Source organism: Aptenodytes patagonicus, chromosome 6 (genome assembly GCF_965638725.1).
Source record: "Aptenodytes patagonicus chromosome 6, bAptPat1.pri.cur, whole genome shotgun sequence".
Lineage (NCBI taxonomy): Eukaryota > Metazoa > Chordata > Aves > Sphenisciformes > Spheniscidae > Aptenodytes > Aptenodytes patagonicus.
This window is the reverse complement of record NC_134954.1, coordinates 35,432,186-35,457,786: the sequence shown is the minus strand read 5'-3', so window position 1 is coordinate 35,457,786 and position 25,601 is coordinate 35,432,186. Positions and strand designations below refer to the sequence as shown.

General features: G+C 42.3%; 2 protein-coding genes across 3 annotated transcripts in view; both read left to right on the top strand.

Annotated features, from left to right (window-relative positions):
- The window catches only part of SPAG16 (sperm associated antigen 16), a 427,499-nt gene extending 413,359 nt beyond the window's left edge, over positions 1 to 14,140 (top strand). Inside the window, 1 exon segment of the mRNA XM_076342108.1 lies at positions 13,644 to 14,140. Within this exon segment, the coding sequence (XP_076198223.1) occupies positions 13,644 to 13,819 (176 nt within the window). The 3' untranslated portion in view covers positions 13,820 to 14,140.
- A 580-nt stretch (positions 14,141 to 14,720) lies between these two features.
- The window catches only part of VWC2L (von Willebrand factor C domain containing 2 like), a 56,655-nt gene continuing 45,774 nt past the window's right edge, over positions 14,721 to 25,601 (top strand). For both annotated transcript variants that reach the window (XM_076342106.1, XM_076342107.1), the window contains exons 1-2: positions 14,721 to 15,139; positions 17,261 to 17,724. In XM_076342106.1, coding sequence (XP_076198221.1) covers positions 17,314 to 17,724 — 411 coding nt within the window. In that variant the 5' untranslated portion in view covers positions 14,721 to 15,139; positions 17,261 to 17,313. The remainder of the gene's footprint in view (positions 15,140 to 17,260; positions 17,725 to 25,601) is intronic.

Here is a 25,601-nt window from a genome sequence, read left to right as displayed (position 1 = left end):
TTACTGTAAGCAATAGCAGCCAGACTGCATTTCCTTACAGTATTTAGCCATTACTTGATGAGAGGTGAGAGAGTAATTTGGCAGCCAGTGCAAGCGGAGCAGCTGAAGGAAGTGACACTGTATGTTATCTCCCATGGTTCAATTGATGCCTTGTGTGCACATGTAGCCAGGAGATCTGCTGTTGACTTACAGCAGTAAACACTTTTGTATTATTTATGATTTTTTTAATAATGCCTAGAGGCTCCACTGGGCACGCTGTAAGAGTTCCTGCCCCAGTCGGTCTAAGGAGATAAGCCGAACAAAGTAGTGTTACCACTTTCTATTGCAGATGGGGAGCTGAGGCACAGGGAAATTAAATGACATGTACTATCAGGGAGTAAGGCAGTTATTGGAACTGATCTCCAAACTTGTCCTACCTCTGCCTCAGCCACATGTCTGTTGATTCTCCACTAATGCTCTTGCAGTGTGTTCATGGATTCGTGCATATAAAAGTTACTAGGATCCTGCAGCAAATGTTCTTTGGCAATTAAAGGACTAAAGACCTATATTTTTGTTCCCTTCTCTGTAAATAGAAACTCTTGGAGTATCAATACAGTCACTTAAAGCTACATAAACATCAAGCTATGGTTTCTGGCGGCTTACCTGACTCATACCACCTGGAAGCATATGCTTTGCTTATCACACTCTTATTTCTTGCAATTGGGGTTTCCTAAATCCATTGACAGTGTGGCTTCTGTGGAGCCATGCCACACTGTGTGATTAATTTGACTGCTAGTAATAGCAGAGACTGCTACATCTCAGGGCAGCACCCTGATCTGGGGGCTATAAAAACTTTTTTACCAGCTTTTACATTTTTTTGAGATACAAAGTGGAATGCTAAAACAGGAGAGATTCAAAAAGGCCTATTCCAGGATAATTATTAGCTCAGAAACTAGTTCGTTCAGCGTCACTGGGGGACAACAGCAGAGCAGGAGCAGGAATACAGATACCCTCCTACCTGTGAAGTGAGTGCCATAAACACTTAAAGGCCATTGACTGTTCTGGTCTGATTTACTCTTGTTGTTGTTCTCTCAGTTTCATTTCAATATTGAATCAAAGGAGTTTTGCATTACAGAAAACTTACTGCCCACCGAGCTCATCTGCTATATTAGTATACCTAAAGACAAAATGGTCCAGGCATAGAGAGGTTTATTTTAAGCAGCTGAGTTTCACCTACGCCTGTCACTGAATAATCATTACACCTACTACAGCTCCCCTCTCAAAAGAAAAAAACAGTCACAAAAGAAAGTTTAAGAAAAAACTATATAAGCTTCGTAAAATGTAAAAGCTTCATTTTACAAATATAAGTCCATGGGTAAGTGAGCCAGCTAACCTCTACGACAGATTTATGCCAGCAGCATTTTCTAGCATGGGACTCCAAGGGCATAAAAGTCAGGATTTCACAGTAGTATAAGGCTAATGATTAAAGTATGTGTGATGGTAGTCACAGTAACAGCACTGAGCAGGGAAGCACCCGCCTTTCTCTTAGGTGTTCTTACAGCCTGATATTAAAGACCTGCAAGTGTCAGAAGATGTAGGAAATCAACTGGCCTCTTTGACAGATTTTACAGCGTAGTGTTTGTGCTGTCAAGGCAGTGAATATGACAACCCTGAGAAATGACAGTAATAGGAATGTTAAGGTAAGGAACAAGCCTAATAGAGATGCTGCTGTTGACAATAACATGCTTATGTTAAAAGTAGACTCTTTGTTTGAGCTTTTATTTGGAGATGTTCTTAAGCCTGTTTTTCTACTTCTGTTTTTTTGTTTGGTTTTCAGAGTCTTCCTGTGTGTCTGTCTGTTTTTACTACCATGGTAAAATACTATTTAGTTGTAATGTGGAAGAAAGACACAAGTCATTCTGTAACACACTGTTTCACTTAAATTATCATGATAGTGTAGGCAACATCTGAAGGCTGCATTGATTAGGATTAAAAATCACCATTTTTTTATCCTGAACAGTTTATGAACAGACAAAAGAAACCAACTTAAGAGTTAGGAAAGCTGAAATTTGAGAAGATTAAGGACGGCATTGAACCCATCTATTTGACAACCTAAAAATGAGGTAATTTGTTCAAGCTAGTCATGGGGCTACATCTGGAGTGAATGGCTAGTGGGGACCTGCAGATCACATTTTATTCCACTCACCTCTTTCCAGTCACGACAGAAAATGCCCAGACAGCTACAATAGACCGGGCACGGAAAAGTCAGGAGAGTAACCTCAGGCTAAGCTGGAGGCACACACAGCACAAGCCAGTCTCGGCTTTCCCAGCCGCCTCAGCTGTGCTTCAACCAGCTCTGCATCAGCCTTCCTCTCCAGGGAGCATTGTGTAGGGAAGGATTTTGCTTGACAAAAAAACAGAATCCACATACATTAGATCATCTCCTAAGCTTGAAATAATAATGATAACAGCAAACTAGCTTTAAGGACAAAACAGAAGTGTTTTCTGATCTTATTTGCTTAGAAAAGACTGATGAGTGCAAGAAGCACTGTTTACCCAGAGCTTCTGCTCTGATCTGGGCTCATAAGGACACCGAACTTCTCTTTAAGGAGCACGTTCAGAGATAAAACATTTAGGCAGAACATTGTGAAGTAAAGCAAGATAAATATTACTTTTCCTCAGAAGTGCTTTTTCTCTGAAGTAGTAGTTTTCATGACTCCTGCTTGAACTCTAAAAGTAAACTGAAGTTTGGCTTCCAGGTCTGCATGGGCAAACTCTTGTCCGAGTCCACCTTCATCTCAGGCTTTGATCACCTGCAGTGGTTATTAGCTGTGGTGTAAGAGCTGGCTCTTGTGGTCAAGAGATTTGTATAAAAAAGGAAGTGCTAATTACAGACTGTTTCAATAAGCTTAGAAATATAGCAGAGACAAGTCCATTATCTCAGAGTTATTAGGGTTACAAGATGTTGATGATGCACACGATCTGTTTTGTTACCAAATGCTACTTAAATTATGGATTGTTGTCACAGCATGAGAGTTGCAGCAAATTATTAAGACTTGGGTTTAATAGAGGTCATTGCCTATGTAAGTCTGACTTTCAATGGTATTTAAGCACCTGGAGATGCATACAGGTGCCTAGTTACATTTTCAGAAGCTCTGGTACACACAAGTCTGCCAGCAGTGCAAATTAGGGAATTTCTTTTGGAAATTTCTTTGAGGTGCCTGTTTGCAAGTTTTGAGTGGGATTTAATCTCCCCCTGCCTCAGCTGTCTGAAAATGAGCTATGTAAAGTCCCTCTGTAGTCAGTGCACGGAGGCAATCACCTGTGATAGCTGTCTAAAAGAGGTAGGGTGAGTTCCTTTGAAAAGGAAGTTTTTCTCACTGGTAGCTGCAGGAGGAGCCCAGATGAACTAACTACTCATCTCGGGATGGCAAGGTTAGATGAGATGAATCCCACGCTGTGTCAAAAAACGATTATGCATCTGGTCATTCCTTTAGAGTTAATGGAAAGGATGATGCATATGCTGTCCAAGGGAAAAATAAATCATTGTTCACATCCTGGTCTCATCTTCTGTAACACAACCATATCCATCTTATCATTTGAGAAAGGAAGAAGGATCAAAGAGGCTTTAACTGAATGACTGCAGGCATCTGAAAACAGAGAGTGGGGAAAAGAGAAAGAATAGAATATTAATAAAAACATTACCTTCTATTCTCTGAATGCTTTTAAAATGGTGTTTCCATTAGTCAGAGCTATGTTCCTGCACACCTGGAATTTTTCTTGTCTTTATACATTGCTCAACTCCACTGATTTCTTAAAAATGAGACTTATAGATGCCTAAAATACGTACAGCTGCAGTCAAGTAGGAAGTTCAGAGGAAAGCATGTTTTTGCACCCAAATCTATATTCAGGGACCTCACTTGTAGCAGAAACAAGAATAAATTTCAATTTGTGGTGACAGCAGTTTTGCTGTGACTTAATTTTTCTAAGTTAACCCATCAGTAAGTTTTATTTTTCTTAATGAAAATTTTTATTTAACGTAAGTGCGACTTTTTTTCCTCTCAGACTCTTAAAACACCAAGAAATCAGCTAATGTATTACAGAGATAATACTACACACAGTACAGTACTTGATATGCTGCTTCCAATATATAAGTTTAGCAGAAGAGAAAAGCTTGTTCTTCACAATAAGATTTTAGTGTGAAACTTAACCATGCTCTGGAGCATTTGCCATCACATAAAAAGTCCTTCAGAAAGTTTCTTTGTAAGCAGAGCTTCCGCTTGGCAACTTCTGCAGATGATTTTATGGTGATTTATTCCTTTTTGAAGATCATCAGATGATACTGATCTTTACTCTTTTCCTCCGTTGCTTTCCCCTCATGCAGCATTTCAAAATTCGACATTTTTGTCACGTTGGTGCCCTGGGCAGCACAAGCGCAACTACAGCAACAACATTACTAATGTCACCTTCTCTGAAGTTTCTCAGCCAACAAGTGAGGAGGTGATTGCTCTGCCGAGGCTCCAGGCAGCTCCCTGTTGATGCAGCGTCACTGAACACATTCCCCTTTAATGGCAATATAAAAACCAAATGCTGCCTTTTGGGATTTGAGATTTCAGAAGAGCTCAGTGGGACCGAGGTCCCACACTCGGTAGCAGTCCAAGGATTTTTACCAGAAGGCCATCTGCCTTGTTCCTCACCTTTTTTTCCTTCAGGTAGATTCACTTGGAAACATAGACCTACATGTGCCCACATATAGATATTCTAGGTAACACTGAAAGCTAGACAAATGTGTTCCTATTGTATGCACAAAAATATTCTTCTTTGGTAGAAATTTTCATGAAAAAACCTCCAGTCCTGGACAGAAGATGGAGATTGTTGTCCTTTTATTCTCAATATATTATTTTTGAATATATTCTGAATATATTCAAGCATGCCTCATTAACGTATCCAGAAAGGTTTTGACATCTTGAAGACTCTGCTCCAAAAGTTTCTGCTTTAATACTTTATGGTTTGTTTTGAAACTATTTTGAAAATCCCAAATGCTACCAAAAGGCCAACTAAATTCTGATATAAACAAGCTCAAGTCCAGCTGAAAGGTAGCTTTACACTAACGGTCTGGGTCTAGAAATCCTTATAAAAAGGCTTTAAGTTCTTTTATATAGAGGATTTTCTTCTATCAGATAAATGCTTTCTTGGCTCTGAGTAACTTTCTGGTGATTTTTTGATTGAAAAAAGATTTGTCGAGTGCCGCAATCTGTTTAAGCTCTGGAAATAACGCTCCTTCATCTAGGTCACATTTTCCACACAGTAAGAAGTTAAGGGAAGTCCTCTTTTTCCATTGGCCAAACATTACTCCACACCCTTATTCTTTTGAGGGAAATGCATAAGGCCATATCCTGCCGCACACTCATTTCTCATCCAGGACAAATCTCTAAACGCAAATTTTTAAAGATAATAACTGTACTTCTATTAACACCCTGCCTGCATAATTTGAGTTTTTCTGTGTTCCGGGGGCATCACCTTCCACCTTTGTAAGTGTCTATTGAGCAAGGTGTCTAAGAAACTTCTCTGCACTTACTTTTCTGTTACTATCTTCTTCTAACATTTGGGTCTAGGAAACCTGCATTATATGCCCCTACTCAGTCTATAAGGCTGCCTTTCTCTTTAAAAGGTCTAACTATTAGTGTACTGCTGAAAGCCAAATAAAAGTGAATTTGTTCATTATAAGACCTTGTGCTCTAATTCATTATTGCAATAATGAATCTGTTTGTGATGCCCTGATCCTACCATCATTTAAGCACGATTACACTGAATTGAATGACTTCACATGCATAAAGTGAGTCACGAGTTTAAGTGCATACTGAGATGAGCTAATTTTCCCTAATATACTTTGCCAAATCTCCATCTATTTAAATACTTCTGAGAAAGGAAAAAGAAAGTCATTACATTAGAGAATGACAAAAGGATTTTATTTTGGTACCAATATATTAAAAACCTGTATCAGCAGATTGTTGGACCTCTCCTCTCATTCCCAGTTTGCCTTTTGGTCTCCATTACTGAGAATATTTAGTAAATCGCTGCAAGTGAATTACAACCTGCTCAGGATTATTCTATGCCCTCTCCCATGAAAAGATCTAAACAAACATAGTGGGAAGGCAAAGGGAGGAGGGGGTTGCCATTATTTCCAATACAAGAATATTTAGGACGTTTTATTCACATTTGAGAATGGAGGACTTACTTATAACAACGTCAAAAAAGTGCATTCCTAAGCAAAACATAGTGTACATTTGGAAGACGAGAAATAATTGTTGCATTTGCTGAAAGCTGTTTATAGAACAAAAAAAATGTACAACATCTATCGTATGGTGAAATCAGTTGCTTGGTAAATAACATTCTGCTTGGTGTGACAGTAATGAAGAATTTTATCTACAGCCACTGCAATCATAGTTTACAGCATCTGTTAAGCATTTTATTTACTCTTATTTAGGCAAGCACAGTAACATTTGCATGAAGAACCTTAGATTGTAGTGTTTGGTAACCTTTCCATCTGCCTTTCTACCCCCCTCAGAAAGGTTCCTCAAAATTAAAGTTTTGTCTAATTTCATACCAAGTAAAAACTGTGGGTCAGATCATGAGCTGGTGTAAAGCAACTCAGTGCTTTCCTCCTGTTTCCCAGATAAGGATCCAAGCCCATCCAGTTCACGGTTCTCTGCAGCACAAGTGATGCCAACTCAGAAGCTGGACGTCATATGGCCACTGTCATGCCATGCTGTGTCCAGGCTGAGAAGCAAGTCATACTGGCTGGGGGGGTGCACCAGAACAGCTATACTCCTCTAGATGTGCTCTATATACCTGAACGAGCTTTGTGCAGGGAGTGGTACCTGGTACCTCTACATGGGGCAGTGCATAGACGTGACTTCAGAGCCAAGTCTTCTCCTGCTGCCAGGATGCCCATAAAACATTTAACTATGGTAAGGCAGTGTGATCACAGCTAATTAAGTTTATAATAATCTGTAGCCTTGTCTTCCCTGATCTATTTGCTGTATTTCTTGTCATGGTTGGTTGTTTTTTAATTAGACTGCAGATTATTCAAGGCAGGGACTGGGTATTTTTGCCTTTTACACATGGCCTGAGAGGTGTTCTGTTTCTAGGAGACCCTCTAGGTTGAGGTGACCGTCATAATGACGAAAATGGTTGCAGCTCCAATAATGATAAAAGATCTTAATTCAGAGGGGATGTAATGCAGTAGGGCTGTGTGATTCATAATATTATATTGAAGAGAGATTCCTTTAAAAAAGGGAACAGGAAAGAAAATATGTTTGGTACAATGTGTTACGTAAGGAATTAGTAGCCTTTGGTAAGTAAGGTTTCAGAAAGACCCTTCTCTTAAAATATATTTCATTGACTAACAATCATGTGCCAAAAATAAGCCAAATTACACTTTGCCTATTCTTGAATATTGTTTAAAAGTTCTGAGTAATGGCATTGGTTGAACCATTAATGTACATAAGTAATTAAAAAGGTAAGTAGTTTCTTGATACTTTCCACTTTGGGGCATCTTTCTTTAAAAAAAACACACAACAAAACCAGATGCTGCTCTACGTGCATAGGAGAAATCAATATATGGGATCAATATTCCCTCCACAGGTAATAAATGCTGAGAAGCATTTCTGTCTATCTAAATTGATCCTAGAGAATTCTTTGAATTGGTTCTGATGTGTATAAAAATCATTTCCCTATTGATCAAAGCTTTTCTTTCTTTCTTTCTTTCTTTCTTTGATATGTTATTTCATCTCTGCCATCGGTAACAGTCTCAGGCTTCTCTATGCAGCTATGATAAACAGAATTTCTTAAATCCATCCAAGATTATAATTTTAATGAAACAAGAAATAAGTGGGTTTGTGTCTTTGAAGATGAATGCTTTGCTTACGGTTAGGCAGTGCAAGTATTTTTAAATTGAGAAAGTTACTATATCTGAATTATTTACAAGACAGTCTAAAATAACTGCCGTACTTTTATTAGAAGCGATTGTCCAAATCCAGCACCTCGACTAGTCCGTTTGCTCTGAGGGCAAGAGCTGCTGGAACAGACAGGAGAGTTTTTGATCTTTCACTGTCCTTGTTCTGCTCTGTATCTGAGCAAAAGCGTTAATGTTAGCTGCTGAGTCTATGGAAAAAAACTATTCTGAGATAACAAACGGTGCTAGTTATCAGTATGAATGTCTCAGCCTAATATGCTACAGTAAGTTGTGGAGTTTGTGACTTTTGTTACAGTACTATTTTATTAACATTTAAGCTGCTAGACTACTCTAGAAATGTTAAGTACTTGTCTGCTAAAACAGGAATTTTCAGAGTATTCAATAATTGAATGTTACATAATTTGTAAATTAATTTGCCTGAAGAAAAGATTAATGCTTCAACGTGTCTATAAAGGGCTCGCCAATGGGGATTGTTGTTGCTGGTTTGTTCGGACACAGCAGTGTGTGTATGTAGCAGTCTGCAACATGAGTGGGATGCGCTGGGATGAAGCGGGCAGGTTAGGTCTGTTGGAGCGTTCGCTCTGAAGAGGGCTCTGCTTCCAACTGTTTGAGAGATCAGCTGCTTGACAGCCTTTACAGTTGTGACTTGTTTTAAGATGAAATCTTAAGGCTTTGGCCAACATTATTGTCGTGGTTTAACCTCAGTCAGTTGGCAACTGAGCACCACACAGCCGCTCGCTCACTCCCTGCCTCCCCCCCGGTGGGATGGGGGAGAGAATTGGAAGAGTAGAAGTGAGAAAAACTCGTGGGTTGAGATAAAAACAGTTTAATAACTGAAATAAAATAATAACAACAATAATAACAATGTAACAATAATAATAATAATATACAAAGCAATTGTTCACCACCCACCGACCGATGCCCAGCCAGTTCCCGAGCAGCAGCCCCCCCCGGCCAGTTTTCCCCCAGTTTATGTACTGAGCCATGACGTCACATGGTATGGAATGTCCCTTTGGCCAGTTTGGGTCAGCTGTCCTGGCTGTGCCCCCTCCCAGCTTCTTGTGCACCTCCAGCCTTCTCAGTCGGTAGAGCATGGGAAGCTGAAAAGTCCTTGACTAGTGTAAGCATTACCTAGCAACAACTAAAACATCGGTGCGTTATCAACATTGTTCTCATCCTAAATCCAAAACACAGCACTGTACCAGCTACTAGGAAAAAAATTATCTCTATCCCAGCCGAAACCAGGACAGGCTCTTATGGAATATAAATTGCCAAACTGTCTTTTGACAAGTACAGGTTTAGTTCCCTCTACCCCAAGTTATTTGGTTCCATCAACCCAGCAAATTAATCTTGTCTAGTTTTGTCTTCTGAAGAAATGCAGTAACAAATTAGATTGCTTCAGCATACCAGCACTATTTTAAATTTATCCACCAGTTCAAATTAGGAAATGGATTTTGTATTCTAGTCACATGAGTGGCTTTGGTTTTGTTAGTATTTACATAGCAGCATAGGCATGCAAAGTTCGTTGCAGAAGAGAAAAAGCATGTTGCTTACTTATACGTAACATAACTGAGCTTCACTGAATGCAATAACTTTGATTTTAAGCTCACATGTTTAGGTCAGTGTGGAGACTCCAGCAAAATTACTTCTTTTTTTTGCCAGATTCTTGCTTTTGACACATTATGGCTATGGCCTTTCTTAGGCCCATAACTTTATACATATTTGGAAAATTTACACAGCAGTTTTCCATACAAGATAATTCATTTTAATTACCCCATTCTCCAAAGTGGGATACATGTCAATAGTAATACAAGTATACAAGTAATAGCATCTTTTGAGGTACTAACTGATTTTAGGGCTCAGTTGTGGTCTCAAAACAATGTAAGGATATGGTTTTAGTATCAGGAATAGTTTTTCTAGAAGGGCAGGAGTGTTTTTTATTGTTTTGTTATGTACAGATGTATTTCCAGCCCAAACAACAGCACTGCATTTGTGATTAATCAATGCCTAATACCAAGAGCATTGCCAGTCTGGAAGTGGCAGCCTGGCGACATAGCACGTATGAGATCAGGAACAGAGTTTTTTCTCTGTAGGACACGGGGACTGGAAACCTACAGCAGTAGTTTACCCAAATGCTGGGGAAAAAAGGGGGCTGAAGTGCACTGATTGCTCAGAGGAAATTCAGTTTCGTCCAATAAGAAAGGTGACTGTTCAGAAATACCATGTCCCATGCTGCGCTGCTTCTGACAGCTTCTCCTGCTGCCTTGCAGCTCCCAGGTTAGCTGGGATTCAGACTAGCATTTTGATGGAAACTCCGTGTTTCACCCACATCACCTGAGTAGTAGTTTGGGGTCTGGCTCAGCTCTGGATTTCTCTGTGGGTCCCCAGGGAGGCAAACAGCGGCGATACCATGGGCTGACTGAAGCTTGAGGTTTGCATATGGAGAAAGCATGATCAGCCAAGTACATTTTAGTGCGCAAATAGTTTTTTCTGGGATAAGTTGTCATCCCTCTTGACGATTCCTTGCACAGAAGTTGTTTATACCTTTCATTGCCTTTGCTGTCTTTCTCTCTCTACCTTTTCTAACTCACTGCATCCTTTCTGAAGCAAGTGACCAGATGGTCAGAGCTTATGTTATTCTAAGGACATAATAGGGATACATCAGAAAAATCAGTACCTATGTTCTAGCAATAGGCAACAGCAAAACAGCCGTAATTAGTACAAAGGCTGCTACTGTAGGGTCTCTTTGTCGTGGCAGTGTGCTTTGTCATCACTCCTGTCTGCCAGTTTGAAGAAGAAGGATGAGCTTAGGACTGGCGTGGTGCCAGCCAGAGCAAAGCTTCATTTTAGCTCCCCATATTGCCCGTCCAGGAGGTGCACCAGCAGATCCAGAGCGGGTTCTTTGGAAGCCTCGTGAGCTGGAGATCTAGAGGCTGTGAGATCTAGAGGTCGGAGCCTTCAAGGCTTTGCATCTTTTAATCAGAAAACGTTCATTTCAATGCAAATCAGCATAAATGCTGAGTTCAGTGAGTTTGCATAGACCAGCCCCACCTGACAGTTTGGTCAAAGGTATGAAGAAAAATTTATCTCCGGGCTTTCATCTTCCTCTGAGTGTTATATCAAAGTGCCTTTGTTAATGCACAAGTAAGTATCCTTCATAAAAATAGAGCTTTGCATGATAATTATGTAATAGTTTTTGTTTGCTTTCCTAATTGGAGAACATTTTGAAAGAGCAATAAAACACAATTTGTTCCCTCTTTCCAAAACGAAACATCTCCTTTTGGAAGGAAGGAGGGAGTAAATTTACATTATAATGAGCAAATTGTTATGAGCGCATAGATCAGTGTTGACATAAAGGGTGACGGAAATGAGATATTCTCATTTTGTGGGTTCCCCTCCCCTTTTGTTCCCTCTTGCATGCATTTGCCTGCACATCCTGCTGCTACCGAGCAAGGAACTGGCTGTACTCATAGTCAACGATAGTAACACACTATAACTCAGCTAACAAAAATTCATATGAAATGAATCATTCTTCACCAGGGCTGCCTCATACACCTAAACCCTTTCCCCAGCAAGTACTAGCAATGAAGGCATGTGCAGTTCACTACTGCACCTCCTAGCTAGTTGTTTTTTATTGTCCCTCTCTATTTTCCTATTGTTTTTGTCATTTCCCGATACTGTCGGAATATTGTCATGGACTGACTGGATGAGATTGCTATTGTTTTACTTCAGGCATATGACTTATCTAGCGAAGAGTTTAGAAAAACGCAGCGTTGGGGTCTGCTCCTGCCCTGCTGCCAAACCAGGGGGGTGAATTAGACATTGAAGCTGTTGTCTCAGTTATCAGTCTGTGCTGCCCTTTCTTTCTGGAAGTGAACTGCAGTTGTCCAAATCTTTTCTCCTTGCTGTCCCTCTCTCTTTGTAACGAGTGGGTTCATTACTGGTTTTGAGAAGCTGAAAGTGACATTAACCCCCTGCCCAGCTGTTGCGGTGTCACGGCTCCAGGGGAAATGGCATTTGTTTGGCTCCTGGAGAAGTCATCCCAGCGATTGCCTGGAGAGTCTGGCTGCAAGTGAAATCCATATGCAATGCTTCTGTCAGCAAAGACTTGCTGGAAGAGAGTTTATAATAAATATTCACATCTGCTGCTTTGGACACTCTAATCCATCCTACAGATCTTTGCTGTGTCAGGCTTTGTTCTAGATGAAGAAGCCGGGTAGTTATAAAGGTTTGCAAATAGGGCATATTTATCACAGTTAGCTCTACTTTCTAGTTCCCTTTCTTGCACAAATATCCATGACCACGCTAAGCATAACTTGTGATTAAATATTCTCAATGCATTTCTAAGGTGTTTTAGACTATGTGTTTCCTGTGATAAATGGAGAAAATGGCAATTGTTTACTTCCCGGGCTGTCAAATGAAGCCATCGGGTCTCAATGAGCAGAGCGGAGAACATCATTGTTATGAATTAGTTTGAATGGAGGGACAATATATCCCCTGGATAAACTATACATCACATAGGCACACCCAAGACCCTATGGCTTGCATATTATTAAAATTGGGACAGATTCCTCCATACTAACTTCTGTTGGGCAATACGTTCCCATTGGCTACTTGGCGAATAACCTGAACGACTAAAAACAGCAAAGTACCTCCCGTTTTTCATAATCTTCCCAAAAATGATGACCTCGGAGCCAGACTGACTTTGTCAGTGTCAATATTAATTATTCCTCGCTGGTGATGTCTTTGCTTTCAGAGAGAAAATCCCAATACATAAAAAAAGAGCTGTAATCATTTGGAGGGTACATTGAACTTGCTCCTAATAGAAAAAGGTGTTTGACCAAGATCATGACTGGCAGTACAATGATCCCGTTGTTGGGAGGACCACATCAGCTTTGAAGTGAATGTATTGATCCTCTTTTTTTTTTTCTTTGTACGTGAAACTCATGATTATTATAGTTAATTTCTAAAAGGAGAGCATCTTTATCTGGTGGCTGGATAAGTAAAAGGTGCTTCAAACATATCACTTACCAGCTGTTACCTCTGCTTTTATTTAAGCAGGCAGGTAATAAACTTATAAACACATTCTGCCTCATTGAGAATGATGAAAACTGAGTCCGTTTGGTTCATAAACAAACACATGGAAACTGGGAACTCCTTAGAACCTTTTTTAGGTTTTCTTTTATTTTTTCCACTCTTAGACCCAATTCTATACTAACCATTTCATTATGGTTGTTTTTTCCATAAGGATGTAAAGGAGCAAGGCACTCACTTCAGTTAGATGCCTGACCTCCCTGAAATTCAGCCGAAAACCTGCATCTTCATTTCTTACAGTGCCGTACAAGAAAAGCAGCGTTAAGAGCATGGCCTGATGCAGATACCTCCAGGCATCAGAAAGGCATCTACTTCTCCGGGGCTCAGTCTGTGTGTCAGAACCTGGCCCTGAACAATTGTATCCAAATACAAGTAAAGTAGCTGTGCTCCTACATGCCCAGGTCTCCAGATTCACTTAATCACTCTGAAATCCAATCTCATTACTATTGATCTGTCCAACTTTCTGATAATTTATCTCAGAAAACACGAGTATGCAAAATGTGGGTGTCTTTAAAGCAACGGACTCAAAACTTCCAGTGCCACCCTCTTGCTTTGCCTTCGCAAACCTCAATAACTTTCTTTTGAGTTTCAGGTCGTATTGTGGCTCTGGCAAGCAGCGATGGATCCGTTAAGGTTCTGCAACTTGAGTTTGGGCAGCTCTCCAGCCTGCGGGGCCACGGCAGCGAAGTGCACAGCGTTATCTTTGATCACAGGGCAGAGCAGCTGCTTTCTCGGGGTGCCGACGGTACGGTTTGTCTCTGGACCTGAGGACCAGCACGCTGCTTAACGTAACCTCAATCTCAAGGCGTTACGGAAGAAAATGGTTTGACAGCATAGCAGCGAGGGCTTAGTGAGGTGTTCATAGATAATGTTTGCTGTGGGAATAATCGCCCGAAAGGAGTATTATTCTGCGTTTTATCCAAATAAAATCCCCAATTTCTCCCTCTTTCTGTTGACACTGTTTTTCCGAACATCAAGAATCTCTTTTGGTGGTTTCTGGAGAAATAGCTTTACAATGACGCCTAATGACAGAGCAGACGAATTGCAAGGAGATTGATTTTTAATGTGACACAACACGAGACACGAGAGCTGGGCGCCCCTTCCCCAGTGCCAGCCTGTGGGAAGATGTGAAGTTTTAGTAATGCAGCAATGGGGGATTTTTTCCTGCAGCGCACGCTCCGGACGCCGCCAGGGCAGCAGGACTGAGCAGGAGTTCGGGAGAGCGGCGGTGAGGGGAGCCGGCGCCCCAGCCGGCGGCGGCCGCAGCCGCGGGGAGCTGCGGGCGGGGGAGCGGCGCTCGCCGGGACGCGCCGCGGCGGCCTGAGCGGGGGCGCGGCGGCAGCGCGGCGCCCCGCGGAAACACCGCCGCCCGCGGGGAAAGCGCGCCGCTCCGCGCCATGGCACGCCCACGCTGAGGCCCGCGGGGCCTGAGCGCTCCGCCGCTCGATTCCCCCGCCCCCTTCCCCCCCCCCCAAAAAAAAAAAAATAGTTATTATAATAATAGGCAGAGAGCGCGGAGCTGCGCGGCCCGGCGCGGGCATGCCCGGCCCCCGGGCCGGGGAGTCCCCGCAGGGGAGCGGGGCCCGCCGCGGGGGCTGCCCGCCCGCCGGCCGCGGGGCTCCTCCGCCCTCCCTCTCCCGCCTGCCTACAGCCTAACCAGCCCCCTCTCCCCCCCTTCCCCCGCCGTGGCAAATCCTGAATCGCAAGAGATCCGCTGGGCATAGGGAGGGGATATATATGGGTTTTTTTCTCTTCCCCCCCCCCCCAAGACCTGAGGAAATCCAGCCCAAGTTCGCCGCGATGACTGTGCTGCTGGCATCGGGGTTTCTCCGCGGCATCCCTGCCTCTGGACCGCCTCGCCGCTGCTCGCCCTGAATCCTGAACACTGGGTTAAAGCTTAATTCTCATGTTGTGGTTGCTGGGCTGCCGCTTTCCTGTGTTTTGCGATGGGAGGTGGAGGAAAAGGGATTGTCCATGAGTCAACACTGAAAATGTGATTAGGAGGAACTGCTTTCACTAATCTGTTTCTAACCTTTTAGTCCATGTTGGCCTGTGACCCCTTTCAGCTTTCAGACCGAGCCTGATTAGGTAAGTGTAAATTATTCACTTGGGGTGAGGGAAGGCGGATGGAAACGTTTTACTCAGAGACTTACCTACGATCCTGGCCTCTCTCATGATGGGAAATGATGAGAAAGTTCATCTGTAAACTAATTCTGAGCTGAGCAGCATTTGTTTACTTGTTGAAATCTGTCCGTGCAAGACGTCTGCAGTCTGTCTGATTTCCAGGATTGCCACTGAGCCGAGTGCTCGTGAGTTGCTGTGGGACATCTCAGATGACTACAGACTGTAGCAAAATACAGTCGTCTTATTTATGATCTTCGGAGAACTTTTTTTTTTAATTTGGAGAGCTTTCTCATCAAACTTTAACAAATTCTCTTGATTGTTTCACATTTCTTCAGACATGAATTACTTCATTTGCTTCTGCTTTTTTTTCCCCCCCTAAATGCCCACCAATCTGCAATATTGCAACCTACCTGTAGCATTTAGGTGGGCAAGATTCTCTGCTCTGTAGATCTGTAAAGCAGCCCTATCTGCATGAATCACCCAATTCCCAAACAACATGTTACAATAGGTATTGCTGATAGTAGTAACACGGTGCGTAGTCCTTGTGATGGAAACATAGCTAGTACTTCGATTAAGAAGATATCTTTTGAATTTGATAAAGCCTGTGTAATATCCGGTGTCTCCCTCTGTTGTGGCTTTGGGAAAACTGCTTTGTCAACAGGATCCCTTAGCTGCTTTTCTAGGATTAAAGCTTTCTCCTCCTGCTGCTGCTTTTTTGCTGCAATTAAGGGAGAATTAATTGCTGAACATCTGCAGTCCACCTAAAATCCCAATACATAAAAAATACCTCCCAGGGCGGGGGAGTACATGTTTGCCTGTGTGTGTAGGTTAATGCATGTTTGTATATACTGTGTGTCTCTGTGTGTGCACGCTATGGGAACGGAGGAAGAGAAGGAGTGCACACATATCCAAACAGTCCATTTCTGGTATGTGCCAGCAACTACCTCCACTGTTCTCAATCCATGTGATGCTAATATTTCATCTAATTTAAAAGTTTCCTGTAATACTTTGCCCAGTTCTCTTAAGAGAGGTCAGAAACCATTTTGCTGCTGGGGTTGCACTGGCTGTTGGCTGGTGTGCTGGCAGGACGGTGTGTGGGTGGCAGTGATGTGGCACCGCGGGCAGCCAATAGCACACCCAAGACACACACACGGAGCCTTCGCCTGGAACTGACTCTCCTGGGGGCAGTGCAAAGCTCCTCTCCCTCTCTGGGTCAGTCCTCTGCTCGACTGCTTAAGCAGAGCTCTCCAAAGGTTGGGCCATGCTGCATCGCTCCCAAAGTTTTAGAAAGGCTCCAGCTTAATCAGAGAAACCCATTGCAGCAGCTCCATGCATTACACAGGCATTTAACATCCTGCTCCCTGCGTTTCTCTCTGGGAATTACTGAAATGCTGAATAATGGAGAAGATGAATTACATCTTTGCTTCTGTCGGGATTATACGGACCTGCCGCAGGCTGGGCTCTATTGGTAGCCCAGGTAGTCCCTCTTCCTCTTCAGAAATGCCATATAAAAGATTCTGTACTATTCCAGCTCATACAGACCAAGTATAACCCAGCACTACTTTTCATATTGGACCCAGATCTACCTACAGATTATGCTTATCTCATTTTTCAACTCAGGTTTTCCACCTCAGTCTAATGAAGTGGTCTGTGCACCATACGTAGCACAGAGGGACAGCGGCTGCAGCAGGAGGTTAAGACCATGCTTAAACTTGGGTTCAAGTCCCTCTGAGCTGCCCATCACCATGTGATTTCAGGCAGCTAGTTTAACTTCTGGTGCATCAGAAAACTCAACTGCACAAATGAGGAAAGTAAAAATCAGCTGATTCTGTGAGCCACCATTTCTACAGAGATACTTGGTGGGCATATGCTTACAGGCACGTGTGTCTAATTTATGTATTTCATATGCTTTATTCTCTTTAACAGTAATTCAGAAGAGGCTTAATTCAAATGAAACGGTGATAGTTATCTGTGCGGTTTGAAAGCACTGATTTATTCTTGGGTGCTGGTTGAAGGTATGGCTTTTATAAGTCAATATTCCTTAGAATTTTGAGTTTGTTCTCACTTAAAAATATTTGTTTTCAGACAACACTGGTCTCCCTATGGAAGCAGCTGTTTCTATCTGGCATTGAGATCCCATGGAGAAGCTGAGGAGGGGGATGGCTCTTCATATCCATGAAGCCTGGATACTTCTGTTTGTAATCCCTGCTTTGGTCTCTCCAGCTGCCATCAATCATGAAGACTATCCTGCCGATGAAGGGGACCAGACATCCAGTAATGACAATCTGATCTTTGATGACTACCGAGGGAAGGGCTGTGTGGATGACAGTGGCTTTGTGTACAAACTGGGAGAACGTTTTTTCCCGGGACATTCCAACTGTCCCTGTGTCTGTACTGAGGATGGACCTGTTTGCGATCAACCAGAATGCCCTAAAATCCACCCAAAGTGTACAAAAGTGGAACACAATGGATGCTGTCCAGAATGCAAAGAAGTGAAAAACTTTTGTGAATATCATGGGAAAAATTACAAAATCTTGGAGGAATTTAAGGTATGAAACTCTTTCGTCAGTATTTAATATTAGTGTGCTATAGGAATTGTATTTCTTTTGGGGACTCTCAAAGGCACTCAGTATTTTCTCACTGCTGTTAATTGGTGCTAAAGCTGAAGACCCTTTTAGCTTTGATGCAGGTCTGGCTAATGCAGAAGCTGCCACCTCCTCCCTCACGTGCACCAAGCGAGAGCCAATGGTCAGTGAAAAGTCCCCGCGTGAAATGCCAGCCCTCTGAATCTGCTACTCCAGACAAACTCCTTCTTTGCTCATAGCATGAGTCAGGTTGTACTACCAATGGTGTCTGTAAAAATGGTGGCAGACCAATACTGAGTGCTTTTTAAGAACGTCTTTTCTAATTTGGATAGCAAAAATTGATGGCATGGTACTGAGAGTTGTTACTCATAACTGTATGAGAATGCAAGTAATAGTATTTTCATTTCAACTGTGATAAGGCTGTCTAGAAAGGCAGAAGATTAATTTCTAGGCAGATGACCATCTCAAGTAATGGGAAGTATGGGGTTTAATTGTAATGGTTGAGTTCCTATTAGGAATGTTGTAAAGAAATCCTTCTGGACTATACCTTAAAAATAAGGCCACATTTTCAAAAATCATTACCCTTTGCACAACATGCATCCCTCATTCTAATGAGGTTGATTGCATGTTTTCAATTCTGCTAAGGAAAATAGCATTTCACAATGAAGAACGGGGTCTGCAAAGGCAATGGTTATACACAAGTTTGTTCTCCCAGGTCACATGGCTTTAAGATTCATACCTCCATAATTAATGACAACCTATAACTCTTCGTGGCTGTATGCCCAATCTCATTATACACTTGCCAATTTATTTTCTTTTCTGACAATGAAAATACTCCCATATAGGTCTGTGTACTTCACAAGTTCTCGGTAACATAGATCACAATTTCCTTTTTCCCAGATACTGTCATTTTCAGTGAAGGTAGTATTTAGTTCCTTTCTTCTATCATGTATGGTTTATGTTCATCTTTTTCTGTCCATCTGTAACTGCAACCACTCAGTATGGGCAAGTCAGTTTAATGTCATAGTCACAAGGCAAAACAAATATATAAGGAACACCTCCTTGAGGGCCATCCTGATCAACCTGTTCTCTGCTTTGCTTTGCTGAGGAATGTGAAGATGCTGATTTTGTGAACTGCTTAAGTAAGTTTCTTCTTGCCATAGGAAGGCCTAACCCAACTTCATCCCACAAGCATGCTTCAGTCGTCCCACGTTGACTGCTGCGTTGTCAGGTGATGAAGTGTCCCACCTAGGTGTAATTTTGCCACATGGTCCTTACGTGAAAGTTATAAGGAGTCTTTTTGGAGAGATTTCAGTAGGACAATAATGAGATGGATCTTCTCACTAAAGTATCTTTTGCATGTGAACGAAATACAAAAATACTAATCACTTTTCCTGAAAGAAATAGTTGCACTCTGATAACGGATTAAAGGATAGAGAAACAGAATTTAGGGAAGAAAGGCTATTAGAGGGAGATAGAGCCATCTGGTTCAATGTTTGCAGTGTTCAAAAAATGTGGGGTCTTGTGTGGAAAGCAAAGTTCCAGTATCCTCTGAGAAACACAAAGTAAATGGTGGCGTGCCACTCTCGCACACGGTAACCTTCAGTCCAGGACTAATGTGAGATCCTTCAGACTTAGTTTAGTTGACAGTCAAGCTTTTGACCTGGACCTGTATTTTGCTGAGAGCTCGATACCTTGTGGAATAGAGCAGAAACAGATTTTTTTTTAAATCTATGTGTTTACCTAGAATAAATAGTGAAACTCTTTTTTTTTTCCTCTAAGTAGTGGAAGAAATTCAGGCAATAGATACTGTGCACTTCCAGGGGTGTTTTGGGGGGAAAAAAAAGGAGCGCCCATGAACTATGAGTTTATAAATGCTATAGGAAAGGCAGAACTTCAGGATGGAGGAAACTGCTGCTATGAAGTGAAATCTTGACTTCATTGAAGCATCAGAGCATTTTACTGTTTACTTCAACTGAACAAAGATTTTATCTGCTATCTCCACAGAAGAAATTCTGAGCAGTCCATAACTTTTGTAGGCTCTGAGCTCTGCTCAGCCCTCGTCCTGTTAAATTGTTAAGGTCTGCAAACTTTCTCAAGCCCATTCCACACACATTGAAGTCTGTCTTTGCCAAAAAGGAGAGGCATTCTCCAGTTAATTCTGACTCAAAATCAGACTGCTTTCAATGGAAACGGAGGCACTGTTTTATGTGGGCTCGTAACCCTTTTACCCACTTGATTTACTTTTGCTAATATGTAGATTCCAAATCATCGTCCATAGAAGTGCTCGTCACTGCTTGGTTACAGCTGAAATTAGCCTCCATTTAAAAATCTTTTGCAAGTGTGTGTCTGTGTGTGTGTGCACACAAACATTCATACTTGCTCTCTAGTAGTATTACCAGGACTGACTCATCTTGTAGAAATTTCAACTGCCTGATCTTTTCCAAATTAGGATTTTTTTTTTCTCTAGGAAATTTTTTTCTCTAGGATATCAAAATATGTGAGAGTTTTCCATTTGGGAGAATTTTCCTGTCTTGTTTCTAGGTTTCTGTTTAGGTTTGGGGTGAGAAATCCAAATGTGATTTAATCTTTTTTTTTCTTACCACTGACAGTAACTGTGACTATCTCAGGGTAAAGGAGTAGTTATAAAGACCCATTTCTTGAATATTTACCTTTCTTCTAGTGAACTGATCTTGTAACTCTAATTTTTTTTACTCATAACAATCATAAGCGCAAAATATAAACATGACAACAAGCCATCTAGCTAAGACAGCTGTCCAAATGTTTATGCTTGTGCCCCTAAGTCGTTAACATGTACAAATGAAATGCTGAACTGAAGTTCAATTGTAAATCTAAACCCATTAGTAGTTTTTCTTGTATCCTTTTGTAAAACCTTGTGTCCCTGACAGATGGTTTAGTAACCCCATGTAGCATCTTCATAACTCTATTATGGGTCCTGGGAGATCTTTGTGGGTTTCGAGGCCCCAGCTGCCCATACAGAGCCTGCCTCATCCCCTTGGTTTGCCTGGGACTTATCCCCAACTTCGGCTGAGGCTGCGGTTCCACCTGGAAACCCTCGCAGAAAAGGTCAGTGCAATCTCCCTAATGTGCATCAAGATCCAACTCAAACATGTTTAATATGTAGATTGCTGCCTGGTGTTCAGGATTTTGACTCCTGTGGAGCAGTGTGCAGGAGAAAGGGAAGGTCTGGTGGCTTTTACTGGGATCCCTCTATCTCTTTCCCAACCTCATTTTCCACTTCTCTCCTTGTCATTCTCAAATCTGGTCTCTCAGGTCTCCTCCGGTCCCTCTCAGAAGCGAACGCAGGGTGATGGGCAGCTGCAGTGGCTGCAGGGAAGGTGTGAAGGATGCTGCAAGTCTCAGGCAGTGTCTCTTTTCTCCAGAGAGGTCTGGCGGGGACTCTTGGGGTCACTTAGCAGCTTGCTTTTTCTCCCACACATCAGCCGTGTTTTGATTTCAGTCCAGGAGGTTAAGGTCCGAGTCCCAGGTGCTCCGTGCTTGCCTGTACTAGCAGAGCTCTTTCAGGAGGTCATTAACCCTCCCCTTTCTTCCCAGAGAGAGAAAACAAGCAAATAACAACTCAGACAGCAGTCTCGGTTATTGTAAATACACATGGTTGTGTTTTAAATGAATGTTCCCAGACAGCAGCTTATGTAAACTTAAGGAGACAGTGTATCACCAGCATGATGGATGTTCATTGGCAGCTTATGGAGAAATCGTACAAATATCAGTGAGACAACAGTCTTCCTAAGTGCTGCTTAGTTTTTACCCTCCTGCATAACTTGCTGACAGAGAAGCACATGCCTACCTGCATTTAAGAAACGCAATTTATGGCATTATTTAAGGTACATTTGTAGCCACGGTGAGGACCCTTTTGAAAATTATTAGGTTGTCAGTTTGAAAAGTCCATAATCACTTGAGAACTTCCTAGATCTCTCATCACCCAATATTGGCATATCCAGAATAACCTTCTATGGACCTATATGAATATGTAGCAAAATACCATTGCTGGGAAATGGATGATCGGTTCACAAGAGACTGTCAAGCTGACATCTTGAAATGTTCTCTTCATTTTAGACCCTACAGGCAGGAACTGCTCCCCATCCCTGCCAGAGAGTGAGTGCCGGGGACATGGTTTTTGGTGGCGTGGTGCCATCCTTCTCAAAGTCAATGGCAGAAATTTTCTAGCCACAGGCATTAAAATATCTCCATTTGCCTGGCAGGACATTGGGTGAGTTATCTTTTGGGTGGGAACACAAGAGGTTTTGGCATCACAACTTGGCCTTCCTGGTAATATTCATGCCAAAAGAGCACCTTCAACCTGCAGTTGTGAACTTGAGCTTGCAAACAGCTCTGAATATCAAGGACGTTTCTTGGGTGCTCTTCAGTGGCCGCCCTACTTTCTGCCAAGCACAGAGCTGCAATTTCTTCCAGCCATTGGCTCTGCCAGTACGTAACCTCTGCTGCTGCCTTTCATCTGCCTGCCCTTTCCAGTGACTTCACCTCCTTGTTCTCGCCCCTTCCACCTTCACTGCTCCCCTCCCAAACCTATCCTTGCTCAAAAAGTCCCTAGGTGATGTCCAAATGTCTGTCCCTTGCAGCAAGCACAAGTGTAGAGAGATGGGAGAACAGCCCATTGCCCCTGGGCAGGCCTCCACACTGTGGGGAAAAAAAACCAGGAGAGGAGAAATTTTAGTTTCATTCTTGGGAGATTTTTCTCCACTGACTTGAAAAGAGGCAGGATTTCACTGCTGGAGTTCTACTTTATTTTTCTTTCCCATGTTTCCTGCCACTATATCTTAAGTTCATTGCTTTGTTTTGTCCACAAATCATCTGTAATCCTTCAGCTAGGGCTTCTGTATCTCGCTGACTTTATGTCTTCTTGAGCAGCACTTTGCACAGTAGGGATCACAGCTCTAACAGGGATCTTCGGGGTATAATCAGAATCCAAAATAAATGAGGGACTATATAAGCATAGCATTATCATATACTAATTCTCAGCTCATTATGGAAACCTTTACTTCGGAATAGTGGCACCTCCTTCTCCTTTGTTAATGCTCTTTAAAAATGTTTTATTAATGCAATTATCTCAATATAACTTAACAAAATAAGACCTCTCATCAAAAGGCATTAGCACATGCAGGAGTGTATACAGCTGCTATCCCAGCATCTCTCACTCCCTGAAATGCAGTGTGTCCATTCTGCCACTGGAGAAAAGGAGACAATGAAACCAAAAAGCGATTCCCCACCCCCAGAACCATGCCAGAAATAGAAATTAAGTGGTGCAAACTACAGCCTTGCTCTGACCTCTAGTTACCCAGCCTGGGAGTGCAACCTTATCAAATATGAATGAAATACTTGGGACGTTCCCGGAGCATTACTGACAGGATGATGCTGGTAGGTGAAAAACGAGTTTGTTGCAGCCCTGGGTTGAAAGAGAAGGTGAGGAAGAGACATGTGCAACTGTGCGGTGCCTGGGGTGGTGCAGTGGGCTGCTCTGAGTCCCTCAGCCCTGCCCAGGTGTATTGAACTGTCCAGCTGCAGGTTTGGACTAGGGATGATGTGATTTTTATCAGCGTGAGAGAACAGAGATATGACACCTTAAATCTGAGGAGCTTCATTAGGCCACTAGAAAAACAAAGTGGGGAGAAAAGGAAGGTTGTTTACTGAGCTTCTCTGTAATATGAGTGTTCAGTTTCCTGGTGAATCCTGGAAGGAACTCAAATCATGGGAAGCTAATCATCGCAAGAACAAGCATTATTAAAACCTTTCAGTAGTATACTAACCAGTCATCCAAATCACTAGTAGTTTTTAGATCTTTGCTCGTAAATTACAAGAAACTGATTACTAACCCAAGCCAGCACGGGGCCCCAATTTTAATATTGGCATTTTTCTCTCCAAGATATGTGCAGCAGGTTTTTTTTCTACTATGACTCAAACAAATGGGGCTTTTTTTTTCTTCTTCTTGTGTGTTCTGCAATTTCACATACAGCTAGAAAATCATAATACAAAAGAAATTTCAATAACGTGCCTGTGCTTTAATAAAAGGAGCCATGAAAAATGCCAGCTCTGAAGATAGCATACAGCCATTGAAATCAGACAGGGGAAACAGAACATCAGTCAGATGGAAAAGTATGATTTATTATCTCCCTCCTGGCAAAATTACAGTGACAATGTCTATGCAAAGGAATCTGAAATTACTGACTTACTGTATTTCTGTCATAATTTGTACCAAGAAAACATACTAAAATAGAGAGGCATGTCACATATTGATCTATAGTGATACCTGTTATTTTTTAAATTATGTTATGTACTTAGCTACTGATTCTATAACATATATATTACATTATGCACAAGTATATTATTACAATAGCTGAAAGAAGATGGGCTGTATTCAGAATTTGGCTACAAAAAATCCACGCTGTTGTTTTCCCCAGATCACAGTAATACGTGGAGGCCCCAAAAAGCTCAGAGCTCAGTGACGCCGGCTCCGCTACAGACATACTCTCTCAAAGCTCCCCATTGAAATAAATGAAACCCAAAACACAAGCATCAGCATGATTCAAAATGACCAGGAATTAAGCACAAGCCCCCTTGTTTTAATCACAGTGCACCGGTGCAGGAGTGCAGTGCAGAATTTAGCCTGTACGTGCAAGCCCAAGGGATTGGTATTTTTCCAGTAAACATGACACAGGAATGCACGTGCCCAACATTTGTACTGCCAAAGCTGTGACTGGGCTTTCAGATATTTGCTCCAGGAAATAGTCCATCAGCTCTGCTTGCTTCCAGATTTGGGGGCTGTCCAGAGAGCTACTGAAGGAGAGGGGATACCTCTGCATAGCCAGAGAAGAGGCTCTGACACTTCCTCTCCCCACCATTGCTGCTGGAGCTGTGCTGTTAAGAAAACGGGATGTGTAGTATATACAAGTGTTACCATCTCCTTCCAAGAGTGGTAAAATCAAGTCTGAGGCATTATTATCGTGCCAGACAATGCTCAGTGAGGCCAAGGAGAGAAGCGCTCATCCCTTGGCTCTCCCAAGCTATGTCCATCTCTCTCACCCAAGATGTTTCTGTAAGGGTGGTGAGCATGAAGTCCTCGAGTTGTCAGCTTGTGAAGAAGGATGTTGTCCATAGAAATGTTGACCAACCATTGGCGAGAAGTTTTTTACACAACCGTTTCCTACCAGAGAGAGAGGAAGTGCAGGTGTGTGTTGCTACTGGAATGTAGCAGAATTGCGTTCATTAAAAATAATGCTCAATTAGCTAATTATCCTAGTTATTGTTTTTAAGACTGTAATTAGATAAGTCATGTAATGACAACGCTCAGTCTAGTTGCAAAATAAAAATACATGTAGCTTTAGGCTTCCTTACTCTTTGTTCTATGGTACAGTTCAGAGGTAATTCTTTGGGAATTATAATAAAATTGGTATGCTTGGAGGAGCATTAGGGTTTGAAGCAGCTCCTCGAAGCAGACTCTCTCAGTCTGTTACCTGTGGTCATCCCAGGCAGGAAAAGCTTTCTGAGGGTTAACCCAGTGTGCTCCCTGTGTTAGCAGACCCCAGTGTATTCTCTCATCACAGATAACCTAATCAAACCCATTTTCATTTCACATCCTTCCCAGCTTGTGCTCATCCCAAATGTGATAACATCCCCTGAGGGCCGGAAACCTCCCGGACCCTGCTGGCTTCTCTCCTGAGGGTTTAAGCAATGGCAACTGGATACAAGGGGCAGACGGGAGAAGTTGGAAAATGCCTTCTCCATAGTGCCAGCTAGTAAAGAGCTGCTTTATTCTGTGGGGCAGGTGGGGCAGGTTCTCCATA